This window comes from Corvus hawaiiensis, chromosome 7, assembly GCF_020740725.1.
Source record: "Corvus hawaiiensis isolate bCorHaw1 chromosome 7, bCorHaw1.pri.cur, whole genome shotgun sequence".
Classification (NCBI taxonomy): Eukaryota; Metazoa; Chordata; class Aves; order Passeriformes; family Corvidae; genus Corvus; species Corvus hawaiiensis.
In genome coordinates this window covers 16,213,803-16,237,231 of record NC_063219.1, presented here as the reverse complement: position 1 = coordinate 16,237,231, position 23,429 = coordinate 16,213,803, and the positions used below count along the sequence as shown (strand labels likewise).

At 35.7% G+C, this 23,429-nt stretch overlaps 2 protein-coding genes across 4 annotated transcripts in view; one reads left to right on the top strand and one right to left on the bottom strand.

Annotated features, from left to right (window-relative positions):
• ITGA4 (integrin subunit alpha 4) overlaps positions 1–21,790 on the top strand; it is a 35,227-nt gene extending 13,437 nt beyond the window's left edge. The window contains exons 10-28 of the mRNA XM_048308807.1: positions 226–337; positions 1,498–1,592; positions 1,967–2,057; positions 3,402–3,447; positions 3,817–3,971; positions 5,301–5,455; positions 8,562–8,711; positions 9,982–10,058; positions 12,338–12,488; positions 13,198–13,296; positions 13,737–13,816; positions 14,163–14,249; positions 14,842–14,932; positions 15,617–15,724; positions 15,982–16,101; positions 17,582–17,701; positions 18,219–18,317; positions 18,527–18,646; positions 19,526–21,790. Coding sequence (XP_048164764.1) covers positions 226–337; positions 1,498–1,592; positions 1,967–2,057; positions 3,402–3,447; positions 3,817–3,971; positions 5,301–5,455; positions 8,562–8,711; positions 9,982–10,058; positions 12,338–12,488; positions 13,198–13,296; positions 13,737–13,816; positions 14,163–14,249; positions 14,842–14,932; positions 15,617–15,724; positions 15,982–16,101; positions 17,582–17,701; positions 18,219–18,317; positions 18,527–18,646; positions 19,526–19,618 — 2,049 coding nt within the window. The 3' untranslated portion in view covers positions 19,619–21,790. The remainder of the gene's footprint in view (positions 1–225; positions 338–1,497; positions 1,593–1,966; positions 2,058–3,401; positions 3,448–3,816; positions 3,972–5,300; positions 5,456–8,561; positions 8,712–9,981; positions 10,059–12,337; positions 12,489–13,197; positions 13,297–13,736; positions 13,817–14,162; positions 14,250–14,841; positions 14,933–15,616; positions 15,725–15,981; positions 16,102–17,581; positions 17,702–18,218; positions 18,318–18,526; positions 18,647–19,525) is intronic.
• CERKL (ceramide kinase like) overlaps positions 21,459–23,429 on the bottom strand; it is a 52,716-nt gene continuing 50,745 nt past the window's right edge. For all 3 annotated transcript variants that reach the window (XM_048308808.1, XM_048308809.1, XM_048308810.1), the window contains one exon: positions 21,459–23,200. In XM_048308808.1, the coding sequence (XP_048164765.1) occupies positions 23,119–23,200 (82 nt within the window). In that variant the 3' untranslated portion in view covers positions 21,459–23,118. The remainder of the gene's footprint in view (positions 23,201–23,429) is intronic.

Sequence of the window (23,429 nt, the reverse complement as noted above, 5' to 3'; positions counted from 1 at the left end):
AAATTAGCTTCTTTTTTCTGAGGTTCAGTAGTGGAAGTGCAATCACTTTAATATTCTTACACTAAATACCATAAAATATGTTTGAAAATGCTTGCTTCTACTCCAAGGAATTTGGTGGGATTATATATCTACTATCCAAGGCAGTTTTAACATTTTGAGTAATGTTCCAGGTCACCTGGAAGATGCTCTGTTAATGAATGTGCCATTGACTCTGTTTTCCTTCAGGGAGCAAAGATGGTAGAACTGAACATAGAGCTCAGTGGGAGTGACTCCTATGCAGCGAGGTTTGGAGAGTCCATAGCCAATCTAGGAGACATAGATAATGATGGCTTTGAAGGTAAGAATACAAAGAAAACCAATTTCTCAAAAGAGAAATTGGGTAATATAAAGTATTTCTTCTGTAGTAATTAAAAAGCAGAGCAGAGCCAACTTCTTTAATGATCTAAACCATCAGTATCAGCCCTGTAAAGATAATGGTGTGTGTGTTGGTGTAGAATCTGACCTCAAGAATGTGTGTGTGTAATTTTAATTGGCATGATTTTAACTTGACTGTCCCATTTTCCTCTCACCAGTAGAGAGATGTAATGTGTTTTGTGTGCTTTAGTTACCACAGTATGGATTCAGTCAATGTGGATTCAATCAGGGAATTGTTCAGTAAAACCAAACAGTCAGAAGCTTTGTGTTTCTTGTGATTTTGGTTTGGTGCAGCATAAAGTATTTCTGATTTGCAGGTAGTTCAGGTTTTGCTTATTTGTAAATGCAAGTTTGCAGTTATTAATAGTGACTTTCAAGATGGTTTAATAACCTCCCCCCCTCCCCCCCTCTCTCCCCTGGCTATTTCAACCATGGGGGTTTTTGGTAAGGGCTGTTGAGGATGGATTGGTGAGTAGGTACATTCATTCAGTTTGTTATGAGTTGCTGCACCCCTCTGGGGTTAAGTAATCTAGGCATAAAACATATCCCTTTGTACCAACCAGCTACCTTCATTTCCTCGTTAAATGCCTTTTCAAGCTCATTATTGACCGTTATGGACATTTCTTAGAAAAATAAATGGTTCATTTTGGCACTTTATAATAAGAGTACTGTATTTCAGTGACCTAACCCATGTGGGAAGAGCAGGAAAACCATCACTGTTCCATGAATACAAGGCTTTTTTTTTTTTTCTTTTTGTAAAGATCATGATAATTTTGGCTATTTGCATGGTAACCTTTTAACCTCTTAAAGGTCAAAATTAGTATTGCTAGAAATAGACTTCATCTTTAACATAATAGCTGTATTTGATTGTTGCTTTTCATACATAGTAACTAAGGTAGAATCAGATTACTGGTCTGTTTTGGTTTATATCTTTGTTTGCTTGTATCTATGTTCAACACTGCCTTTGAATTCAGGCAAGTGAATTGGGTCTGGCATTGCATGCATCAGGATTTGCATTTCTTTTAACTGTTCCTTGTTCATATTTCCTAGTGAACTGATCATTGCTAAATTTTTTTTCCACAGATGTGGCAATTGGGGCTCCGCAAGAAGATAATCTAAAAGGGGCTGTTTATATATACAATGGGAGGAAAGATGGAATAACACCATCATTTTCACAGGTGTGCTTTTTCAATGCAAAATACCCAATACAGAAAAACCCTAAGTTTAAATCTTAGAGGGTTTTTGCTTCATTTAACGCTGACCATCTGAAGGACTTTAAAAGACTTCAGAAAATTTTTACATGGTCTGTGATTTCCAGTCATAACATAACCTGTAAGAGTGAAAAAAATTGTTTTGGGGGGCTTTAGACAAGGTTTATGGGATTTTACATATTCAGTAATTGAGGAATGTTATTTTCAGGGTTATACTTTCACGGTTAAGTCCATAACTGCATTCAGCAGCAGGATTGTTGTGCTAACATTTTTCACTGGAAATTGTAACTCAGAGATTAGTTTTCCAAGAATAATTTTCTCTTTTACGTTTTTCTTCTCAGAGAATACAAGGACAAGAAGTCAGTAATTCTTTAAGCATGTTTGGACAATCCATATCAAGTGGCATTGATGTAGATAACAATGGTTATCAAGGTAAATTAAACAATTTTGTTTATTTTTCATTTTTAAAAGAATATAAATTCATAGGGAACAACCCTACTGTGCTACTTGATACTTTTAACAAAAGCAGAATCTGTTATTGAGATGACATGTCACATCTCATATTTTAGGAAGAAAAAAGAAGAGGTAAAGCTGAGGCCAAGCAGTCAGTTTTCACGGTCATCTAACTATTATTTAAGGCCTGATAACAATGTAATAGTATGATCATAGTGCACAAAGAGGAAGAGAAATGTGATTTTTATTTTTAAAGTAGCCATCTCATCTGATAATGTCACAGTGAGCTGGTTTGGGCACTGGAAGCGTGTTTGTTGTCCAGACTGGTGTGCTAACCTAAATATATTGCTGGCCTTCCCAGAGTCTGGATTTTGACAGGAGCCATGGGCTCCTTGACTCTGAGTGAACAACACTTTAACCTCACATAGGGCTCATGGCTGTGAATTAAGACCATTGTGGTGTTCTTGTGGCCATGACAAAGTAATGTTAATTTGGTGTAAAACAACTTCACTTTTTCCAAGTATATATTAATTGCTTTTTACATTTCATCAAAACATTTTGACATTTTGCAGACAAGTGTGATGTCAGGGCAGGTATGTCTGTCTGGCTCTTGTGGATGTAAAAGCACAAGGTTACCATGAATTGTGTGTCGTATATTTGGCTCTGTCCACAGAAATGTTATCCAGGTTAATTTGTAATGCTGGGCTAAAAGGTAAGTTACAAGTAGTTTGCTGTCAGGTCAGCTGTTGGTTACTAATCTGGAAGTCACATCCTCAGGCCCTTACAGTCATCTGACAATTTACTTTCGCTACCTCATTTGAGAGGTATATGTACTGTCTATATTTATTTCCTTCTTGCACGATTAGGTGTCAGTCTGGAGTAAAGTAAATACTTTTTTCTATCTCTCTCTATGTATAATTTCATACATAAATAGAGATAAGCAATTCTGCTTTATATATATATATATATAAAAAACAATGTGCATGTATAGCAATATTGAATATCTGGATGGAGAAGAAGGCAAGTATCTCCTATTTAGCTGAATTGTCCTTCAGTATCAACCACCTAAACTGCTTTTCTTTGATTAAGAAATCAAATCATCACATTATCAATATCTGCAAGTCCAGGAAATTAGCATGCATCATTAATGGACAGTGGACAAGTATTTGAGGAACCATCTTTGAGTATTAGCATACCCCTTTTAATAAAAAAAGGGAAAATGGTGTTTTTATGACCAAAAGGTGAATATGCTATAACGTGCTTGTACCTGACAAGTAATTCCTGTTGACAAATTGTGCTTATTGATATTTTTTTTTTGTGCAGATGTAGCTGTTGGTGCATTTTTCTCTGATTCTGCTGTGGTGTTGAGGTGAGATTGCTCCATTTCAGTGCTTTTGAAGACCATATAATTTAACTCAATTTTTTAAGTGCAATTTAATAAAACTCAGTAGTGTAATTTAACCTCATTATATTCTTGATGTCTTGAACTTCAGTCATTAGGCTCTAGAAGGCTCTACAAATGAAACATTTAAATAAACACCTTGAAAAAATGAAAATATCATTCTGAAACTTACTGAGACAACAAATAATGTACATAGAACAATTTGTAACTATCTGAAAAATGCAGATAACTTCAAAATTATAATTCTAAAATATAAAAATAGATTGTCAGAGATGGTTAGTTTTTGCAGCTATTTCTGGCCACTATTTGTGAACACTTACTCTTTTCTATTCGTAGAACAAAACCAGTGATAATTGTTGAAGCTTCTTTAAAACATTCTAATTCAATAAATCGAACTAACTTAGACTGTATGGAAAATGAGCAGCCTGCCACCTGTATGAATTTGAAGATATGCTTTACCTATAGTGGACGAGAGGTTCCTGGTTATATTGGTAAGCTACTGGAAGAAAAAGCCAGTATATGTATTCATTTTAAATGTACCTATTTACAGAATAATGCTACTGGTATTTATTAGACCATTAATCTAAGTTCAGTATAAAATGAAAAGCTGAAAACTTTTTTTATGTCATGATTACTCTATAACATCAAGCCATTATGCTTCTGTTCAGTTTAGAATAACTTACATCTACTTTGAGAGACAGCAGCATTAAAAGGGTGATATTTAGGTGTCCTCTAACAGCAGTCCTCTCAGGCATGGACCAAACCAGATGGGACTCCTGTGGGATGCTGTCTTCAACTTAGCAATAGAGAGAAGACATTCCTTCATAAACCAGCTCAAGCAGCTGATCATGCAATTGTGGGACATTATGTGAAACAGAGGGAGTTCCACCAAGATTACTGAAAAATAAATCTTGTATTATATTTTATATAATGCATGTTTTGCTCTTGGCAAAACCAGGTATTGCTAGAGGCAATATCTATCAGAGGGAATATTCATGGAGAATTAATTTAAAATAATTTACTGTCTAAATTTGACTGTATTGCCTGAGTGATTTTAACCTACTTGTCATGTGCTATTTGTAAACTGCAAACAGCCCTGCAAGTACATGGTATATAAAATTAAATTGCTTAACTCTTCTGTGTGAGAACATTCAATAACCTTTGGGAGCATGTTACAGAGAACATATGCATTGATGACCTGTAAAGTTGTCTTTTGATCTTTATCAGATCTTTTGAAGCTCATATTCCTTTTGAAAGATGAGCAGTCAGACTGGGTCACCCTTGCTGGACTTTTACATAAGACTTTTTAACTTAAAAAAGAACTAGTAGAAACTGTAGATAACCTAACTCTTGGCAAAAATTTAGATGTTATAGATTTGTAATGCTCTGAAACTTGCTTGCAACTTGTTATCATAGCAATTGATACTAACTTAAATAGAAAAAACAGTGAAGTTAAACAGTATTTGTCAGTGTGTGTTGACTTAACTGTTGTAATTTACTGTCAGCCCTGTAACTAACTGAAGTGGGTTTTCTATAAACAGATTTTGGTAGAAAACTATGAATACAACCTGATAAACTATCCCTGATACTAAAGCATGTATCAGGGAACAGCCATGAAGCAATCAATTTTCAGGGTACTAGAAGTTTTTATTTCATATGGATTTATGTCAGAGCATTTTTAAGCAGAGCATTTTAAAATGGATGTTACAGAACATACTTATGGAAGTGAGTCAGAAATTGTAATTTCTACCATAAATTCATTAAAATTGTAACACTTAAAGATTTTACAACCTTTACTTTCCCTGGGTTTTATTTTGTAGTATTGCTTTATAATCTGAGTGTTGACGTGAACAGAAAAGAGGATACACAAGCAAGATTTTATTTTTCCTCCAATGGAACATATGATACAATCTCAGGAAAAGTAAAGATTTACAGCAGTACTACTGCCTGCAAAGATCATCCAGCATTTATGAGGGTAATGTAGTTTTCAGTATGTATTGTCCTGTAAATCCTTCGTTCTCCTTTGAAAAGCAGACCTGCTGTAAAAGGACCTATTCTGTTTTCAACTACATCACATCATTTTAGAAGTAAAATATTTGTATTCAGATCTTCCACAGTTAATATGTTGTAATTCTGATGCTTTTTCTGGGGAAGTCAGTGGGTCTGCCATCTCTTACATTGGTGACAACATGCATTATAATAATAATAACCACAGTGATGAAGTTGGACACCATGAGCATTTTTGAAATTTTTTTCATCATTTTTATGGATGACAGGTCACACATAGATTGAGGTTGGTTTGGAGCAACCAAGAAGATATGATATAACATGCATATTCTGCTGAATGTTTCTGATGGAACTTTCCTATGTACTGCTTAATGCAATATCTTAAAACTTGTTATTTTTGTGTTTTGTCATTTGTAACTATTTCAAAGAACACGTGTATGGTCTTGCTCCTGTTTTTATTGTGAGCAGATAAGGTAGACTTGGCTAAAAAAGAAAGAACCCACTCCTGATCTACAGGAAGTGAAATGAAGACCGTTGCTAGAAAAGTCTGTAGTTCAAGGTTTATAGTGTGGTGTGCTTTGTGAATTTGCTGCAAGGAGCCAAATGCTAGCAGGGTGTGAAGAAGAGCACTTGCTTGGGCTTGCTTGATTTTTTTTTCCTTCAACGAATGCAGCCCTCCCCCATAATCTGAAGGTGGAAATGGGGTAGGAAGATCACTCATGAGAGTTCCACAAATGAATTTAGAGCTGAACAATATGAAGAATGTGCACTGTGCTGAAAAAGTGATCTCTCTACTTCTCTGCTTACAAACGTGAAACCTGCACAGATATGTCTTTCTCCTGGACCAGATTAGTAGTGAATGTGGTTACAGTTCTCCCTCTGAGACAACTTTGCTGTAGAAAAACCTGCTGATAGCAGTGCTTCAGAAGAGAAGCCACCGAGATAGAAGGTCTGCCAGAGCAATGGGCACAGCAGGAGGCAGTTGGAGACCTGCAGGGTGTTGGCCGGGGAGGCCTGTATCAACACCAGGATTAGATGGCACCAGCTGCTGGGTTGACTGTTGGTTTCTGCAGAAGTAGAGTTTGATCCAACAGCCACCATCCTTTGAAGCTGAGCATGGTACTGACCCAGAAGTAAGTTAGTAAGAATCTAGTCAGTAAGATCTTAACTGCCAAAGTAGTCTCAAATCACTGTTGCCCTGGAGGGTATGAACTGTTGTGTTCATGCTTGATGTATCACTCTGAGAGATGAATGAGGGACTTGTCTTGAAAGTGGAAAAAAAACCCAATAATCAGGACAAGGATATAATATTTTTAAGGCCATTCAATGAACAAGAAAAAGCTAGTCACTTGTATTCTATCAAACATCTTAGAAGCTTGTCTTCCAAAACAAAAATTTTGGAAAAACTTCGAAGCCCTAAACCACAACTAACAATAAAAATTAGTGGACACAAAGGAACCATATTTTATTAAACTCAGAAAAAATAGACTTATCTCCTGTCAGACCTTGTTTAAGGGGGAGGAGAGAGGGAGTATTTAGATGTAAAGGGGAAATAAGGGCAATAAAATAATGGACTAGTTTGCCTAGACTTTTCTTAAAAATCCTCAAGGTAGCAATTCTGTGACCTTTTGAAGCAAACATCTATCAGGGTGAATGGTGCAGTTGATCCTGTACAAAGGCTGGAAAATAAATTTAATTTTCTACAGCTACAAAAAAACCTGCAGGGAAATATTCTTCCATGTATTTTTCTTCTTCCTTGGTTTCACTTACTTTTTGTTTATGACACCATTAGAAGCAAATTCTTCATCATAAAGCTTCAGGATAGAAAGGAAAGTTTATGTTACCTACTGGAAAATTGCCCAGATGGATCTCAACTGATAGTTGCACCTAAGTGAATGTTGCTTGCAGGAGCAATGGTAAATTGCCACTTACTTTGTAAGAGTTCTGTAAACTAAGAGAGATGTGATTGACAGCTCACCTTGTACAGATTGCTGTACCAGCATTAGCAGGTATTTGTGTAGGAGGAAGGAATTGATTTGCTCCATCACTTCCTATACTCGATCATTAGTATTTTTTTTCCTCCATAGAATTCAATATTCTTTTTAATTCTTAATTAATAGCATTATAAGCATCTCCTTCCACCCACTGAGGTTTCTGTGCTTGTATGAAGCTCCTAAAGTTAAGTAAGTGTGAATGTCTGTCAAGTACAGTCCTTGCAAGAGACAATATAAATTTTATGTATTTTGAGTAAAGGCTAATTAATAGCTAATTAGTATAACGGAAGTAATATAAAGCAGATGCAGAGAAGACCTTGTGGAAAATTATTGTGAGTTACATAATACGGGATTTGGCCAGTACAATTGCAGGTAAGAATTAAAATAGTGGCCATGTGGAAGGACAATCAGTCTCTGTCTATCCCCTAGACTTAGGCAGTAATTTAATCAGGTTTGTTACTGTTGGTGCTTCAAGCTGTTCAGTTTTCACAAGTAGGTAGTTTGGGTTCTGATCTGAACATTGCTATGCAGGCAAGGCTTCAAGTACAAGTAGTCATTTATTGAGGACTTCAATCTTTTTAATACAGAATGGGAAATAAAGAGGCAGAAAAATAAAATGCAGTCATGACCTGATTTAGTGGTACTGTGGGAGAACTCATTTTGATTTCATTCATAAATACCCATGGAGTTTGTCTGGCCATATTCCACTGGTTGACTTTCTCCATTTTAGCCAACTTTGCCTATTTTTCTACTTGGGCAGTGCAGCATTTCATAGGTGTGTGAGGCGGGATTATTGACAGAAGTAGGCTCACTATTCAATAAGTTTTCTCCTCTTGGAAGAATCATCTATTCTGAAATGCCTGATGCTGTCATTGAACATATTATGCTTTTATGCATTTCTGATTGCCTCCTTCAGCAACAAAGATGTCTGGAAAAGTATATGAGCCATATGGAATTATTTTACATATGAAAAATAAGCGTTGCTGTTTTAGTGAGTTCTAGGCAGCCTTATAATTTTAAAACATAAGCATACATGTTTTGTCTTATATGATTAACTCATTAGGTTTCCAATTTTCATAGAAAGATGTAAGGGATATCTTGACTCCTGTACATGTTGAAGCAAGTTATCATCTGGGGCATCATATTCCACAGAAAAGAGATGCTCAAGAATTTCCACCACTTCAACCTGTTCTTCAACGCAGGAAAGAAAAAGATGTTATAAAAAGCAAGGTTAGTGTATGAGTTCTCTAAAATAATAACCTTTGCAGGACTTGTATACAATCTGTATTATGATTTTAAAATAAAAAAGGTATGTGCAGAGAACTTGCATGTAGTATGTGTGTAGTACTATATGCCTCAGAACACACATGTATGAAATTCACTCTTTGAATATCCAGTCTTTTTCAACAGTATGAGTCTCTTTCCAATATAAAGTTATACTTTAAAATTATTTCTGTGTTAAAAACACAATAGTGTGTTGGTATTGATCTTGAAGTGTTTGAAGTGTTGATGTTGCTGGAATATTAGTTCTGTGAAGGTATTGCAGGTTTTCAAACACGAAGTTTGTGAGGGGAAAGAAAGAGTGTGTTCTGTATCCTTTAGTAAGTATGAAATTAACCTGTTTTCCCCAAAAAAAACCCAGCTTATTAAGAGACTTTGACTTTAGCGAAAGTCAGAGTGTGCTGAATTTTTAATTTTTCACAAATAGTTAGCTCCCCAGGAAAGTGGTCAGAGCACCAAGCCTGTCTGAGTTCCAGAAGCATTTGGACAATGCTCTCACGTATGGGCTGTGACTCTTGGGGATTCCCTGTGCAGGGCCAGGAGCTGGACTCCGTGATCCTGATGGGTCCCTTCCAACTCAGCTTTCTCTGTGATTTGTGTAACTGAGATACAGTTGGCCATAAGAACTCCTGAGATACGTAAAAGCTTCTTTTAAAATGGCGTGCTTTGACTTCTTGTTTTCATTCAAAATTCTGTTTTAGAAACCTCAAACTTATAGAGACAGAAAGAGGGTGATGTTGAATACAATGACATAAATGTACTCTGTAACATATTGATAGCCAAGGCATGGACACCTGCAACTCATGGTGTCTCTACTCTCATCAAACCTTACTAACTATGATAAGTAAAGGCTGTGTAATGAAATTAGTGCAAAAATTAGTGTGCTGTATCATAGGAGAAACTGCACAGACATCAGTTCTGGATCTTCTAAAACATTCTGCCCTCTTTATGTACTGCTGTAAAAAATTGTCTGAACATACACCCACAGGTTTAACTGTGAGAGTCTGGAAAGCCTCTTCACTGTTACTCTGGATGCACAGAATATGTTTGGAAAATGGAAAATCATAGCCTGATTGAATTGTATGTTAGGAGTAAGAGCTATTAGAGACTTCCTGATCCTTAGTTACTAGGTGATGGGTTTCTTTCTTTGGAAATACTGTTACTCACTATAGGAAGCATAAGACACTGAAGTGCCTTTTTTTTAATTTGGCTTTTACAGTTTATTTTTGCAAGATTTTGCTCCCAAGAAAATTGTTCGGCTGACTTGAGAGTTTCTGGAAAAGTTGTTTTTCCAAAGTAAGTATAACGTAGGTTTCATTTTTTTGGATCCAGTAAGATTTTATCTTATCTTATCCAGTAAGATCCAGTAAGATTTTATCTTAATTATTCCTTACTCTTCTGTAAATAAATAACAATAATTTGCAAAAGTAGACTATGGACTCCCTAAGAAAATACAAGAAGAAAAGTTGTGCTTAATTGAAGACTATCTTTAAATCAGAAATCTTCCAGGAAATGTAACAGAAATATATATAATTGAAGAACTGTTATAGCATAATTAGAAGATTTTACAGCTCATAAAATACATCTTCACAAAAACATAAATTTGTGCTCTACACTTCATGTATAACTGGGCTAAGATAACACTGCATAGTGCATACTCAATATGCAGACATTGTAACTATTGGCAAATTGACAAGTTATTGGTTATTTCTGCTGCTCTTTCTGGAGATACTGTACAAAGTCTCAATCAACAGTATAAAACTGAAGATGTCATATTCTTAAGCAGAAGAGCCATTTAACTGTTTCAAGTTGTATTTTATCATCACAACTTTTTCTTTATTTCAAAGTAAAAAATACAGGTAGTTGGTGTGCAAAAAGAGGAATTGTACCTGTTTTAAATCCCAGACACTTAGATATTTTACATGTGACCTGGATTTCTTGTCATTCATCACTTTTAAAGTTGCTTCTACTTAAATCAAAATACTAGGTTGAACAACCTAAAATGGCATCGAAAGACGCTGACAGTCACATAATGCAGACTAATCACACCTGTATAATCCTTAGCAAAAACTTTGTCATCTTCATAGATTTCAGAGTAAGATGAGTATTTTTCTCCCTACTTTAACACCTAGCCTGTTGCACGAGTCTTAAGCCCTTTCATTTTCTTAGGCTGGATGGTTATTTTATTTAAACACTCATAAACTTTTCCGAAAGAATGATTGTGCAGAATTTTCGTTTGTGACATTAGCAATGCAGTTTTTTAAGTACTTTGAAGCTCTAAGAAAGGAAAACAGATTACAATATACCTGCTTGACATTAGGCACCAGTAGCAGATTTGCAGTGTGAATAAATAGTCTAAATTTAATCTTGATAAAGTGTTAAGTATCACCTTTAATTACCTTGTGCCCCTGGAATCTCAATTAAAAACTAGTTAGCTGTGAAGCGATAATTTATTTTGTCTAGACAGAATGCATTCATTATCCTTGAAGAGCAAAGCAAACACCTTTGGTTTTAAAAGAATGAAATCAAATAGGGATGGCAATGCAATGCTTTATTTACTGAGTAACAAGTCTTCATGCATACACTATCATGTTTTGTTTAAATTGCTTCGATTTTGGCCTGCTCTGTAAATTTCTAGTCTGCATCATGCATTTTTTAATGAAGAATGAAATATGATTACCAGGGAAAAGCTTTAGTTCAAGCTTTGTTGTAGTCCCAGATGTGCACCTGGTACTTTTGTGTACTTGTGTGTTAAGCTGGGAGGCATCTTTGTGACAGCATATTGTTAATGAGCTTGGCTTTAATGCATGTAAGAGGAGTGACTGGTGGGTATATAAGTAGTAAAACAACATTCAAATTTAACCTAAAGTTGACAAGCTACCGAAATGTTAACATTGTGTTTTTCTTTAATTTGCTTTTGTCTTGGAACCTATCTGCTTAGGCAGTGCTTTTGCCTTCTGTTGCTTTTATAAGTGCCAGCTTCTTTCCCAAAGGTGTTCAGTGACTAATGCTTTGGTTTCGAGCCAGAATATCTGATAAATGTCTATTTCTAGGCACCCTTTCTACAAGTCTTAATTAAACTTTAATGTCAAGCTGAAGTTTACTTTTAGCCCCTGATAGGGTGTCTGTACTTGTAACATGATTATAGAACATTACATAGATCATAAAATAGGCATGTTTACTATGCCCCTTTTCATATTAGCTCCAGATCTGGAGTGCAAAGAGTGAATGTTGAAATAATGTGTGAAAATACTGTAGCAGTGGTACATTGCTATTCTGGCCTGTAAAGGAAAGGACTGATCTCGTAAAGGCCAAAAGCCCAACTGACTGATGACAATTTTCTTGCCCTTTCATTAAGCAGGTCAAGCTTTTAGAGGTGCAGTGCTGCAGTTGACCATCATATAACTAGTATTGTACCTTGGTTACAGAATTGAGTAAAACCTTCCCCTTACATCTCCAGCTGGGCTTTGTCTGAACCAACTGAAATTACCTAAAAGAGCAGTGGGGGAAAAGCTTTGCATACAGGCTACGTCTAGAATTACTTTCCATTTATATTATGGTAATTATTTTTATAGGCCTCATGATAAGAAAACATACCTTGGTGTTGGAAGTGTGAAGACTTTATTGTTGAACATTTCTCTGCTTAATGTTGGAGATGATGCGTATGAAACTGTCCTTCACATTCAGATCCCTAAAGGTCTTTATTACATTCGAGTTTTAGAATTGGTAAGGAAAAAATCTCTCAAACAGTAATCCTTTGATATTTTTCTTTTTCAGCCAGGCATTTTTCAAATTATATTTATGAATTGTTGAGTTTCTTCAGCTACTGAACCTACATCCCTTCATCAAAAGCTGCCAAAACACCAGTTTTTAAGTTCTTAGACTTCTAGCTACCTAAATCAAGTGCAATTTAATCAATACAGGTGACTTCCATAATTTCAGTAACAACTAAAATAATTTTAAAAAATGTTTTAAAATTATTTCAGGGTGTTACGGCTGGTTTTTGGCTGATGATCATGTTTTCAGTGATCACAAAGATCTCATGGAATCTGCTTTTTCCCAAATACACAGGCTTATAAAAAGTCATAAACCTAATTGGGCTCTATTTCTGCCTTTTAAAAATAACTGTTTGCCTTGTAAAACAATCCCCCAGGTCCACCTTTGTGAGGTTGGCTTTTCATGTGGGTGGGTTGAGATCTGCTGCATGTGCCTTAGGTTCGGTAAAAGCAAGAAGCAGATGAAGTAACTGATACAATAATCAATATAATCTGTTATGTTAAAGTGGTGATGGGTGTCCTGGATATTGGCATCAGTGAAATAACACCTGGTTCAGGAAAATACAAAGCACCCAATTTTAGTGTGTACATGTAAATTGAAATGTCCGGAAAAAAAACCTTTTTTCTTTTAATCATTAGTAATTTGTCCTTTATTTTAGGAAGAAAAACAGATACACTGTGCAGTATTCGATAAAGAAATTAATGCAGTGACACTTGAGTGCAGTGTTGGCTATTTATATGTAGATCACGACTCAAAGGTAAGCTATAAATGAAGTTCCTAGATTAAAAAAACCCTGAATACGTTATGAGGATTTTCATGGGGGAAAAACCCCTTTTTTTCTGAATCTCTTCGTCATTCCAAACTAACATCTTTTACCATGTTGGTATCTGTATCTCTCCTGTTCCTTTTAAAATGAGTTGCTTAAACACTCCCTGCAATAATTCCTTAAGGGACAACAATGTTTGCAAGATGCATCGACTGATTGTGCTTGGCTTCTAGACAAGTGAGCTGACTAATGCTATGGACATATGTGTTAGGTCAATAGAAAGGGAGTAGAAGACACAAAAAGCAAGTATTTTCTTAGTTCTGAATTTTTTAGGGCAGGAAATTCTAAATGAGTTTAATAAGATACTTGAACTGAAACTGTGTCAAGGTGCACTATCATTTAATATAAGGAAAATTTTATTTGTTCTACAGCTGGATTATAGTTTCCTCTTGGATGCAAGCTCGTTAACCAGAGCAGAGGAGGACCTCAACATCATCATTAATGCTACCTGGTAAAGTCTAATAAAAATTGAATGAATGAGAAATACTACTAGCTTTGGAAAACAAATAAAGGAACACTGGAAAGGCTTAGCAAAGCATGATTGCAAGAAAGTACATTGGTTGCAAATCTGTAGAGACAGAGAAATTACCAAGAAAAATAGGTGATAGATATTTAAATAATGAGCAGGTTTCTGCCTGTAAAAAATGTGGGGGGCTTTAGTGCCTGACATGTAGTTACGAATTAAATATTTTTATTTTAATAAGCTGAAAGGTCTGTTTAGCATTTGTTTACAGAAAGAGTGCATAGCATATGATGATACCTTCAATACAGATTTTTCTCACTTTGCATTTTTGTAGTAAAAATGAAGATGGGAACATGTTGCTGGATAACATGCTGACTTTACCTATACCTCTAAAATATGAGATTGAGTTAAATACTCATGGGTAAGTCACCTGTTGGTATACCTACACGTCCGTACAACTGTTGTCTTGTTACTATTCTAAATTCACAAAGTTTTTAAGCAGAAGTGTGACATAGCTGACAAAATCCTGGGACTGCTCAGCTCAGCTATCCTGCACTGTGACCCAGACACTTGTAAGAGTTTGTTTCCCCTATTGTAAGATGAGACCATTGGTATCTATGGTGCTTCAGATTTGTTCCTTAACAGACTAATGTTTTTAAAAAAGTGGAATATTTTTTATAGAAAGATGTATTTAATAAGAGCATAGCAGATCCTCAGATTCCTTGCTTAACATGAACCATACTCTGGTTTTCTTGTGGGACATTCATGGAGCGTAGTTTTGGGTGAGGATTATGACTTTTTGTGATTCATCTGCCTTTTTGAGAGGAAAGAATAAAAATGTGGAGGGTTTCTATTCCAAAGGCAGATGATGTCTACCCTGTGTTCCTAGATTTACTTAAAAGCAAACTTGGGTATTTTCTTACAACTAATCTTACTGGAGGCAGCATGGAGCAGAAAGTTATGCTAATGATATATAGCAATTCTGTTTATTAACAATTTCTAAATTGCTGTAGGTTTGTGTCACCAACCTCATTTCTTTATGGAGCAGAAGGGAAAGATTCACCAGTTACATGTATGAAGGAAAATATCAACTTCACTTTCCATGTAAGAGTTTTCCTTTGTAAACCCCGTCATCCTTGTTTTGAGGGTTAATGTTTAGTGTATCTAATGACAGTCTAGACAGTCAGTAAGGAAACTTTTAAGAGTACAAGGGCACCATGAGTTACTTTTGTGCATTAGTGATGGGAAGTTGCTGTTAATCCCTCTTAGAACACATTTTTTGGCCTGGAAAATCTTCCACTGAATCATCAGAGAAAAAATTCTTAACACAAGCAGGATTGAAAGTGGTAGAGCAGTCCTGACTTGCCCCTTTTTCCTTTCAGAAACAATTTGAAAGGAATTATGGTAAGAAAAACGAATTAGGAGCTTCTTATAAGAGTATCTATAGCATCAAATTTGTCTCCAGTGGATTAAAAGCAGGAGTTTGGACATAGATCTCTCCTAGTTCCTTTTGCATACTCCCTGGCAGGCAGTCTGTATGACCTCAGGTACTCATCACAGATTAGCACTTCTTACTCATCAGCTTTGGAGGAGTGAAGGGTGCAGTAAGCCCACAGAATGAATGAGCAAAATGTTAACACTCCTAGCACAATCCACTTTCATGACAGCATAACAGACCAGCTGCTACCCCATTCTGTGAAGTTTTATGTATTTATAGATGTATATTTTTGTTTGTTGAATAGGTACTGTTGAAGCTTTAACTGTGTAACTCTACCTCTTCCCCACAAGGTTATCAGTGCAGGACCAAGCATGTCTCCAAACACCAGCTTAGAGATAATGATACCGAATGCTTTTCCACCCAGGGACTCCAAATTATTCAACCCACTGGATATCAAGGTAAGCAAAGGTTACTTAATGTATTACTAGCTGTATAACTCTGTGAAAAAGAGAAGCAGAACAAAGTCAGCTAGGTACTTAGTCTGTGATTTGCTAGCCATGGTGAAGCAGAGTGAACAAGGATAGGATCATCTTCAGCCCCAAGTGTTTCAGAATTCTGGAAATAAAATTTACATTTTTTTTAACCTTTCAGAAATCTTTATTCTGATTTTAATCTGATACTTAAATTCTAATAATGACATTATATTTATTTCCAGACAACAGCTGGACACTGCTCCTATAATAAATATCCCAGAAACTGTAACACAGCAGAAAATAATGAAAACATATTAAAGGATGTCATCACTTTCTTTTCAAAGCCTACTAAGAGGCACATGGTAAGGTCTGTCTTTTGGCATCAGTGGGAAATGACTGTATGAATGAGCCTTCTACTAGAGTGTATCTTATATAATAAGGTCACCAGAGCCATCTTCCAAGGATGTGTGGTGAGACCTGTGATAAGTTCAGGGTAGTCATAAGTGACTTCAGTGAATGGGGTGAGAACTGAGCTGAGAAAGTTTATTAATGACACATTGCTGAAGTCAGGGTGGATGGCAGGCACCTACAAAGAGCTGCCAAAGGGGTATGGAACTGAGTGAGTGGGCAAACAGAATGGCAGAGGAAATTCAGTAACAAATAGAAAATGATGCATCAGGGAAAAACAGGCTTTATTTTAATTACATGAAGTATGCAGATCAAATATTGATTGTCTTTTCCACATCAAAACAGTGCTATCAAATATAACTAACAGGAGCTAGGTAAAAAAACCCCAAAAGAGTACTTGTGGTGGAAGTTCTTCCTGACAGGTGTTATGAATGTTAGAAATAACTGAATTCCAAGGAAGACTATACAAGTTAATGGCACTGGAAGTCAATAAGAATTACAAAATATATGGAAACCATTTTTGGCTGGGAAGCTATTAAAAATATTTGGGAGGCTGGGAGAGTACCATACATGCCTGGCCTGCTCCAGCTCATCCCTCTGTTCCTGCTCACAGACCTTGCTGGAGATCAGACCCTTGACTACAAAGTCCAAACCAGAACTGCTGTTTTAGCATTGCATTGCTGAGGGTTTGTCCTCATAGAGATCTGTTTCCTGCACCTTGTCTTTGATAAAGTACAATGTTGTTTAATCTGTCATCTTTAAAAAAAAACAAGAACAAAAACTAAAACAAAAAACCAACAAAAAAACCCCAAACCCAAGAAAAAAACCAAAACCACCCATTTTTTAAATATGTTAATTGGGGACTTTTAAGTAAGTGCATTACAGGGAATATCAGACAATGATTGAGATATACCTTGCACTAGAATATCCAATCAGTACATCAGCATGGTAGCCTTGGATAAAGAATAATGATAAAGATTTAATAAACATAATCATGTACAGCCTTGTGGTTTTGTCTTCTCCAAAGCTCTGTGAAGTGTGCTAGTTGTCAGTGTACAAATGTAAGGATCAACCAATTACACTGTTTGTACTGGATAGCATAGAGTCATTTATCATTATTGATAAAAGCTAATTTGAAATAAATGTGTAAAAATAAACCTTAAACATACAAACAAATTATGACGCTTGTTCTTTTCCAGTCTTAAAATAATCGAATTTTTGAGAAAAATTATTTGTTTTGTATAACAACTAGGCTGGTCTCTTGTTACTGTGCCTTTAACACCACAGGAATGACAGGGATGGATGACAACCTCGAGTTATACCCTGAGTTTTCAATAATAAACATGAATCTTTTTGTTTTGGTCAGTTCCTGATTGTCTTTATAATCTTAGCACTAAAGTTAATTAAGTTTTAGTCTTTCCCTCCCTTGTACAGTACTGCATGAAGAACGACAGCCTGTGCTTACAAATACACTGCAAGCTGGGAAACATGGAAAGTGGAAAAGAAGCGACTGTTCAGTTGCATCTGGAGGCTACTCCTTTACTTTTAGAAATGGTAACACATGAATTTTTCATACTTGAGGGGAATATTTCAAGGCATATTTGCAGTATTCCCTGCATATAAATTCTAGGTGTTAGTATTTGTTTTCTAACAGTGAAACATGATTCAAACATGATTAAATCTAAATCTTTTAGGTTTTAACCTATTTTATGTTGCCAATGCTAAGGCTTAAGGTGATGTATGAAAAACAAAAATATGTATTTTAGTTTGTCACATTATGGTGTGCATTGCTTTCCCTATTCTGGCTGGGTTATATAGGATGGGGATTTAATTTCAACTCATAATTGTATTTTTCTAAGAAAAGCAGTGTGGATGTGGACTTAAGTAAAATCCAACCTGGCTTCATTCCAGCTTCTGGAACTAATTTGTTTTGTGCTCAGAAAAAGGCACCATTGTGTGTTTGTGTGAAATTGTGGTTATGGCAGCAGCTGTGTTACCATTTTTGCTGGGCAAGAATCAATGTGTTTAAATTATTTTTTAAAAGATAGAATTTTTTTTTTTTTTTAATCAGGATGATGCATCAGTATTGAAGTTTGAAGTGAGAGCAAGAGCCTGGCCAGAAAAAAATGCAAAAGTTATTGAACTACATAAGGACAAGCAAGCTGCATATGTAAGAATTCTCTTACGAATTTGTGATAAACATGTTGAAGTAGAAAAACCAACAGCGATTAAAATTGTAGAATCCTATACATACCTATACACAGGCAATGACTAGAGTGTTAATTACATGAAAATTTAATTAATTTTCATAGGTTTTTTACTATCTTTTACGGGAAAAAAGCCCAACAGTTAACACTAAGCTTATTTTCTGTTTTTCAGGTCTATCTGGAAGGAGTGCACCACCAAAAGCCAAAATACCATGTTACTTTGCTAATTATTACCCTAGGCTTGATAGTTGGTGTTACCTTGTTTTTGGTTCTTTCATTTATATTATGGAAGGTAGGTTTTCAGTATTTCTTAGTTGCTCTCAAGTCAGGAATTCACACTATTGAAGGATTTTTGGATCTGGGTTAAAGCAGGTTAAATAATAAATAACGTTTAATTATGATCTGTCTTTTCTAAAGAAAGAAATTCCTCTTGTAACTTGGGGTTTTTAAAAAGTATTTCTCTGGGTTTTTTTCATTTCATCTTCTGCATATTCTACATTTTCTATTACTCAATATCACAGTCCCTTTACAATGTTTTATGTGGCATCTCATGTTTGCAAATGATTTATGTAATTTAATGATATCAAATGGATCATTTTTGTGGGATGGTGCTCCACATTTAATGTCACTTGACACATGATGACTGGTAGTTTAAAACATGGTTTCATACCAGTATAAAATGTTTAAGATTTCAAACTGCAACATAAATACTAAAAAAATTCTGTGCATAAGTAAAAGAGAAAACTAATAAGAATGCAGCTCCTCTGACAAGTGATTAAGAGATTGTTAACTTCTTTACCTACATGGAGACTTTCTCTATCCATCATTTTTACATGGACATGTAGAAATGAAATAAATTGAACAGGAAAGTTTTATTACCATTTCACATTTTCAAAAGTACTGAATTCTGTGGACTGTTAAAGTTCACAAGCCTAAGTCTTTACTCCATGCAGGAGAGCATTAGCCTCCCAAAAAGTAACAGAAGAAAAAGCAAACCTGCTTTTTTGATGGATGAGTAACACTTGATTACTTGGTATGACAAAGCACTGATAAATACCATACTTCATAAATGCCACATATATGCATTTTTGTTTTAATTATTCTTTTATATGGTTTTGATTTGATAACAAAGATTTGCTGACAACAGATTATGACAAATTATGTATTTCAGATTGGCTTTTTCAAAAGGAAATACAAACCAGTCCCTCAAGACACGAACAGAAGAGACAGCTGGAGTTTTAAAAGTGGGAACAAAAATGACTAAGAAGCCAAATAAATGTTTGATTTTAAAATGAAGAAATTAAAATTCAGGTTAATTCACAGGAGAAACAATCTAGGCCTTGAGCTCACTTGCTCTTACAAAACATGCTTTATTTCCTTGAACTGTGTGGAGGATACACCTTACAGTACTGTTGTTCTAATATCAAAATAGTAAACCAGTCTGTTCTGAGGTCTCACAGTAATATTTGAAATGCCATATATATAGATCTGGTTTCAAACAGACAGAAGAACACTAAAGATAAAGAGAAGAATTACTTACCAGAAAGAAAGTAAAAATTTTTGGCCAATCCTGGAAAGTATGATCTCAAGCACATTAGCATGAGTTATTCTATTAATTTTAAAGTTTCAATAATATTTTGAGCAGGCGTTCAAGAAGAAATCCTCTCTCATCTTGCTTTGGCATTTTACCAAGGTTAGATTAGCTTAAACCAGCAGGACTGTAAGCAGAATGCACAGACATAGAAAATGGTTCTCAGAAGCTCTGGGCTTCTGCAGGTCACCATGTAAGCTTTGGCTTCACAGGCACAGCCACATCACTGAAGACTCAGACACCCAGGCACGACAGAACCAGGAAAGCCAAAGGTGGATTCAGAGCAGGGAATTGTGTGGGGTAGCCTGGAGATGCAGCTGTAGAAAGATTAACATATTGGAGATCATAATCTGTAGCCATCTTTAACATGGTACTTGGAAGCATGACAGAATTACTTGTTCCATCCTTTCCTCAGATCGTGCTGCCATAAGGCTTGGGACTTCTCCAGTGAATTATTTCTATGTGGGTTTTTTTTAAAGCAAGTATTTATTTTTATTTATTTGAAGATTTTTCTATAGTACTTATAATAGTATTTAGTGCTGGCATTCTTCCAGAACCTGAAAAAAGAGACAGGCTTCAGCTGACAAAACAGAGACACATACCCAAAAGACTCCAACTGCAATGGGCCAAATTTTGCCTTTAGCTGTGCCACCCTTTACCTGAAAGTACTTAATAAGGAAGTCACTTGGAGAGCCAGCTTGGGTTCCTGGGAAGGTGTCAGATAAATACCATCCAAACAGGCACCCTCAGCAGCCACTCAGTGGAAAGGCAAATGACTGAACAGAAACATGGATCAAACCACTGCTCTGCTACTCCAGGAAGCTTCTTCAGCTAGCTAAGTTTGCACTGCCACCTAGCTTTGGTGAAACAGCACAAGCCAGGGAAAAAAACCTTCCTTTGCTCCCCAGAAGAGCTGGAGAATGTACACCTTCTTCAAGAACTGAATCTCTTGCAGCAGAAGGACAGAGTATGGCCCTGAGGCCAGGCCTTGGATGTCTTTCTGAACTGCACAGAGAAAGGAATGTCATCTGTACAAATGCTTTGAAGCTGCACCACCCTCTGGGAATTAGCCTGAAACTCAAACCCACGAGAGTGCCTTCAGCAAGCGCTTCTGCTAAGAGAGTGCTTGGTGCCATAAAAGCCATGTTGCCCACAGATTCCAAAGGTATTTGGGACCATTTTGTAACTTCCTTTCACTTCATTTGATGCCAAAGATGTGGATCACTCCAAAGTATGTTTTCCTCTAATAGCTACAGTGCAAGGACAAATGAATGTGCATATATTTTTTTTAAAAGTCAAAATAAAGTATGTCAAGAATGAAATACTTTCTTGCAAGTCTATGAAACTGTACCAAAAAATGCTTACCTTCCACATGGCTTTAGTGAATTTTTGCACTTTAACCAAAAAACCTTTGAACAGAAATTAGTTTGACATTACAGCATACTGTGAAAAATATACCTCAAACACTGGAAGAAGCATTCACGTTCTTTTGAGTACAAGCAGTGCAAGGAAGTGAAACCAAAGCATTTTATTTATCTTTGAAATAGTTTACATAAGTCAGTACATGTGATCATGATGCCTTGGAAATTGTACACTTTCTATTCAGATCTGATTGTTAACATGTAAATGTTGGCTACCTGTTCTTAGGATATGAAGCAAAATTATGAAGCTTTTATAAACCAGGTCGACAAAAAATGAATGTACAATGTCCTGATGGTGGCAAGATTATAAAGTATTATTCGATTACATTTTATTAAAAACCCAAACAAGTTAACATGAATGCTGTTTGTTCTCCAAGTTCAATTATTTTGTTAAATTTCATTTAATAAATAACATTTAAATCTACTAAATGGTGCTGGAATGCCTTTTTAGACAGCTTTAAGAAGCTTAGTTTGAATTGCCTTAGCATGTTAAAAATATTTGATGGGATAGAGTATGAATTTTAACTGGAGACTGGTCCCTGTGACTTTGACAACAGGTAACAGTTTGGGTCTAGGAGCCAAATCTTCATCTGCAGTACTTAAGGTGCAGTACTTTGTCCTGTGTATTTATCACAGATGAGAATTTTTCACAAAAAGTATTTAAAATCACAGTAGCTATAGATGTCTTGTAAAGGTTTAAGCCCTTGACTTAGCACCATCATACAAGGACTGGATTTCACATTACCCTTGACTGCTTCCTGAAGAAAGCACCTGAAACAACTCATTCTTGCCCTGAAAAAATTCAGCTTTCACACCATTATTTGTGCTCTGCCTTCTGAACGATTCCTAGATCAGTGACCAGGAGAACATTCATTATCCATGGTCCTGCAGACTGAAAAACACACTCTGCTACTTTTCAACTCAAAGGAAGCCAGTTCCCAGAAAAATATAGTCTTAATTTGCTGTCCTCTGAAATTATTGTATTCGATATTAAGTAAGTTACCAAAAAAAACAAACACTCAAAAATTGTGTTTATACCCTATAGGGAAATTATAAAAACTTAAGTCAACTCCAAATTATTTATCATAACTTTAGTCTCAGCAACAACAAAAACTATGCTGAATAACATTTCAGTTCTAAGATAAAGAAAATATTAATTTTATACGAAGAGCAGTTTTTAAAATACATTTTAACAAAGGAAAGCTGTATAAGACATCAGCATATTCTCTTAGATTATTTGACTAGAAACATTTTGAGAGCACAAGTATTAAGGCAATATTAAAAATTGTAACTAGAAGTACTTGATTAAAAAAATAAATGCAAAATAAATTAATTTTTATTTTGCCACCACTCTTCAACTAGAGCTGGTGAGTAGAGGTATGGTTCTTCCCTGTTCTGAACTGAGTTACCTGACAACGTGGATAGCAGCAGCAGACTTAGAAGTATCTCATTCTAAAAAAATCTAGACTATAATGAAAACCAAACTTTTTTCTATTCTGATGGACACTTCTCTAATCCCAAATTTGTAAGAGACCAATATAATCAATTTTGTTAAAGCCTAACAGCTCCTATACAGTTAAATACAACCCAATAAAAATATATCATTTAATAAGAATTTAAACCCAGAACTTGAACAAACATCCCAGTCAAGCTTCTGCTACAACTGACATCAGTACAAGTCCAGCACACTGGAAGGCTGTGCATAGAGGTGAGAATAGGATTCTTTATTACAGAATTTCCAGTGTGTCCCTTCTATATGCAGTTGCACGTTGCTTGGGAACTCTCCAGGTCATCAGTGTTCACTCCATAGAGATCAATAAGTTGAGGATGCACCCTGTGAAGCAAGGAAGTCAAACTTTATCAATCAAACTTCATCAACTTTTGCAATGGGTGTGCTGCTCTTTGAGGTTGGGGAGGAGAACAAATATGTATGAGCTTTTATATGGAACTAAATCAGAGTGAATTACATTTTGGCAATTCTTATAGGATCATCTTTAGAAGAATATATTATGTATCCTACAACATGATCTACCTTTTATTTCACATACCAGACTTACTCTGAG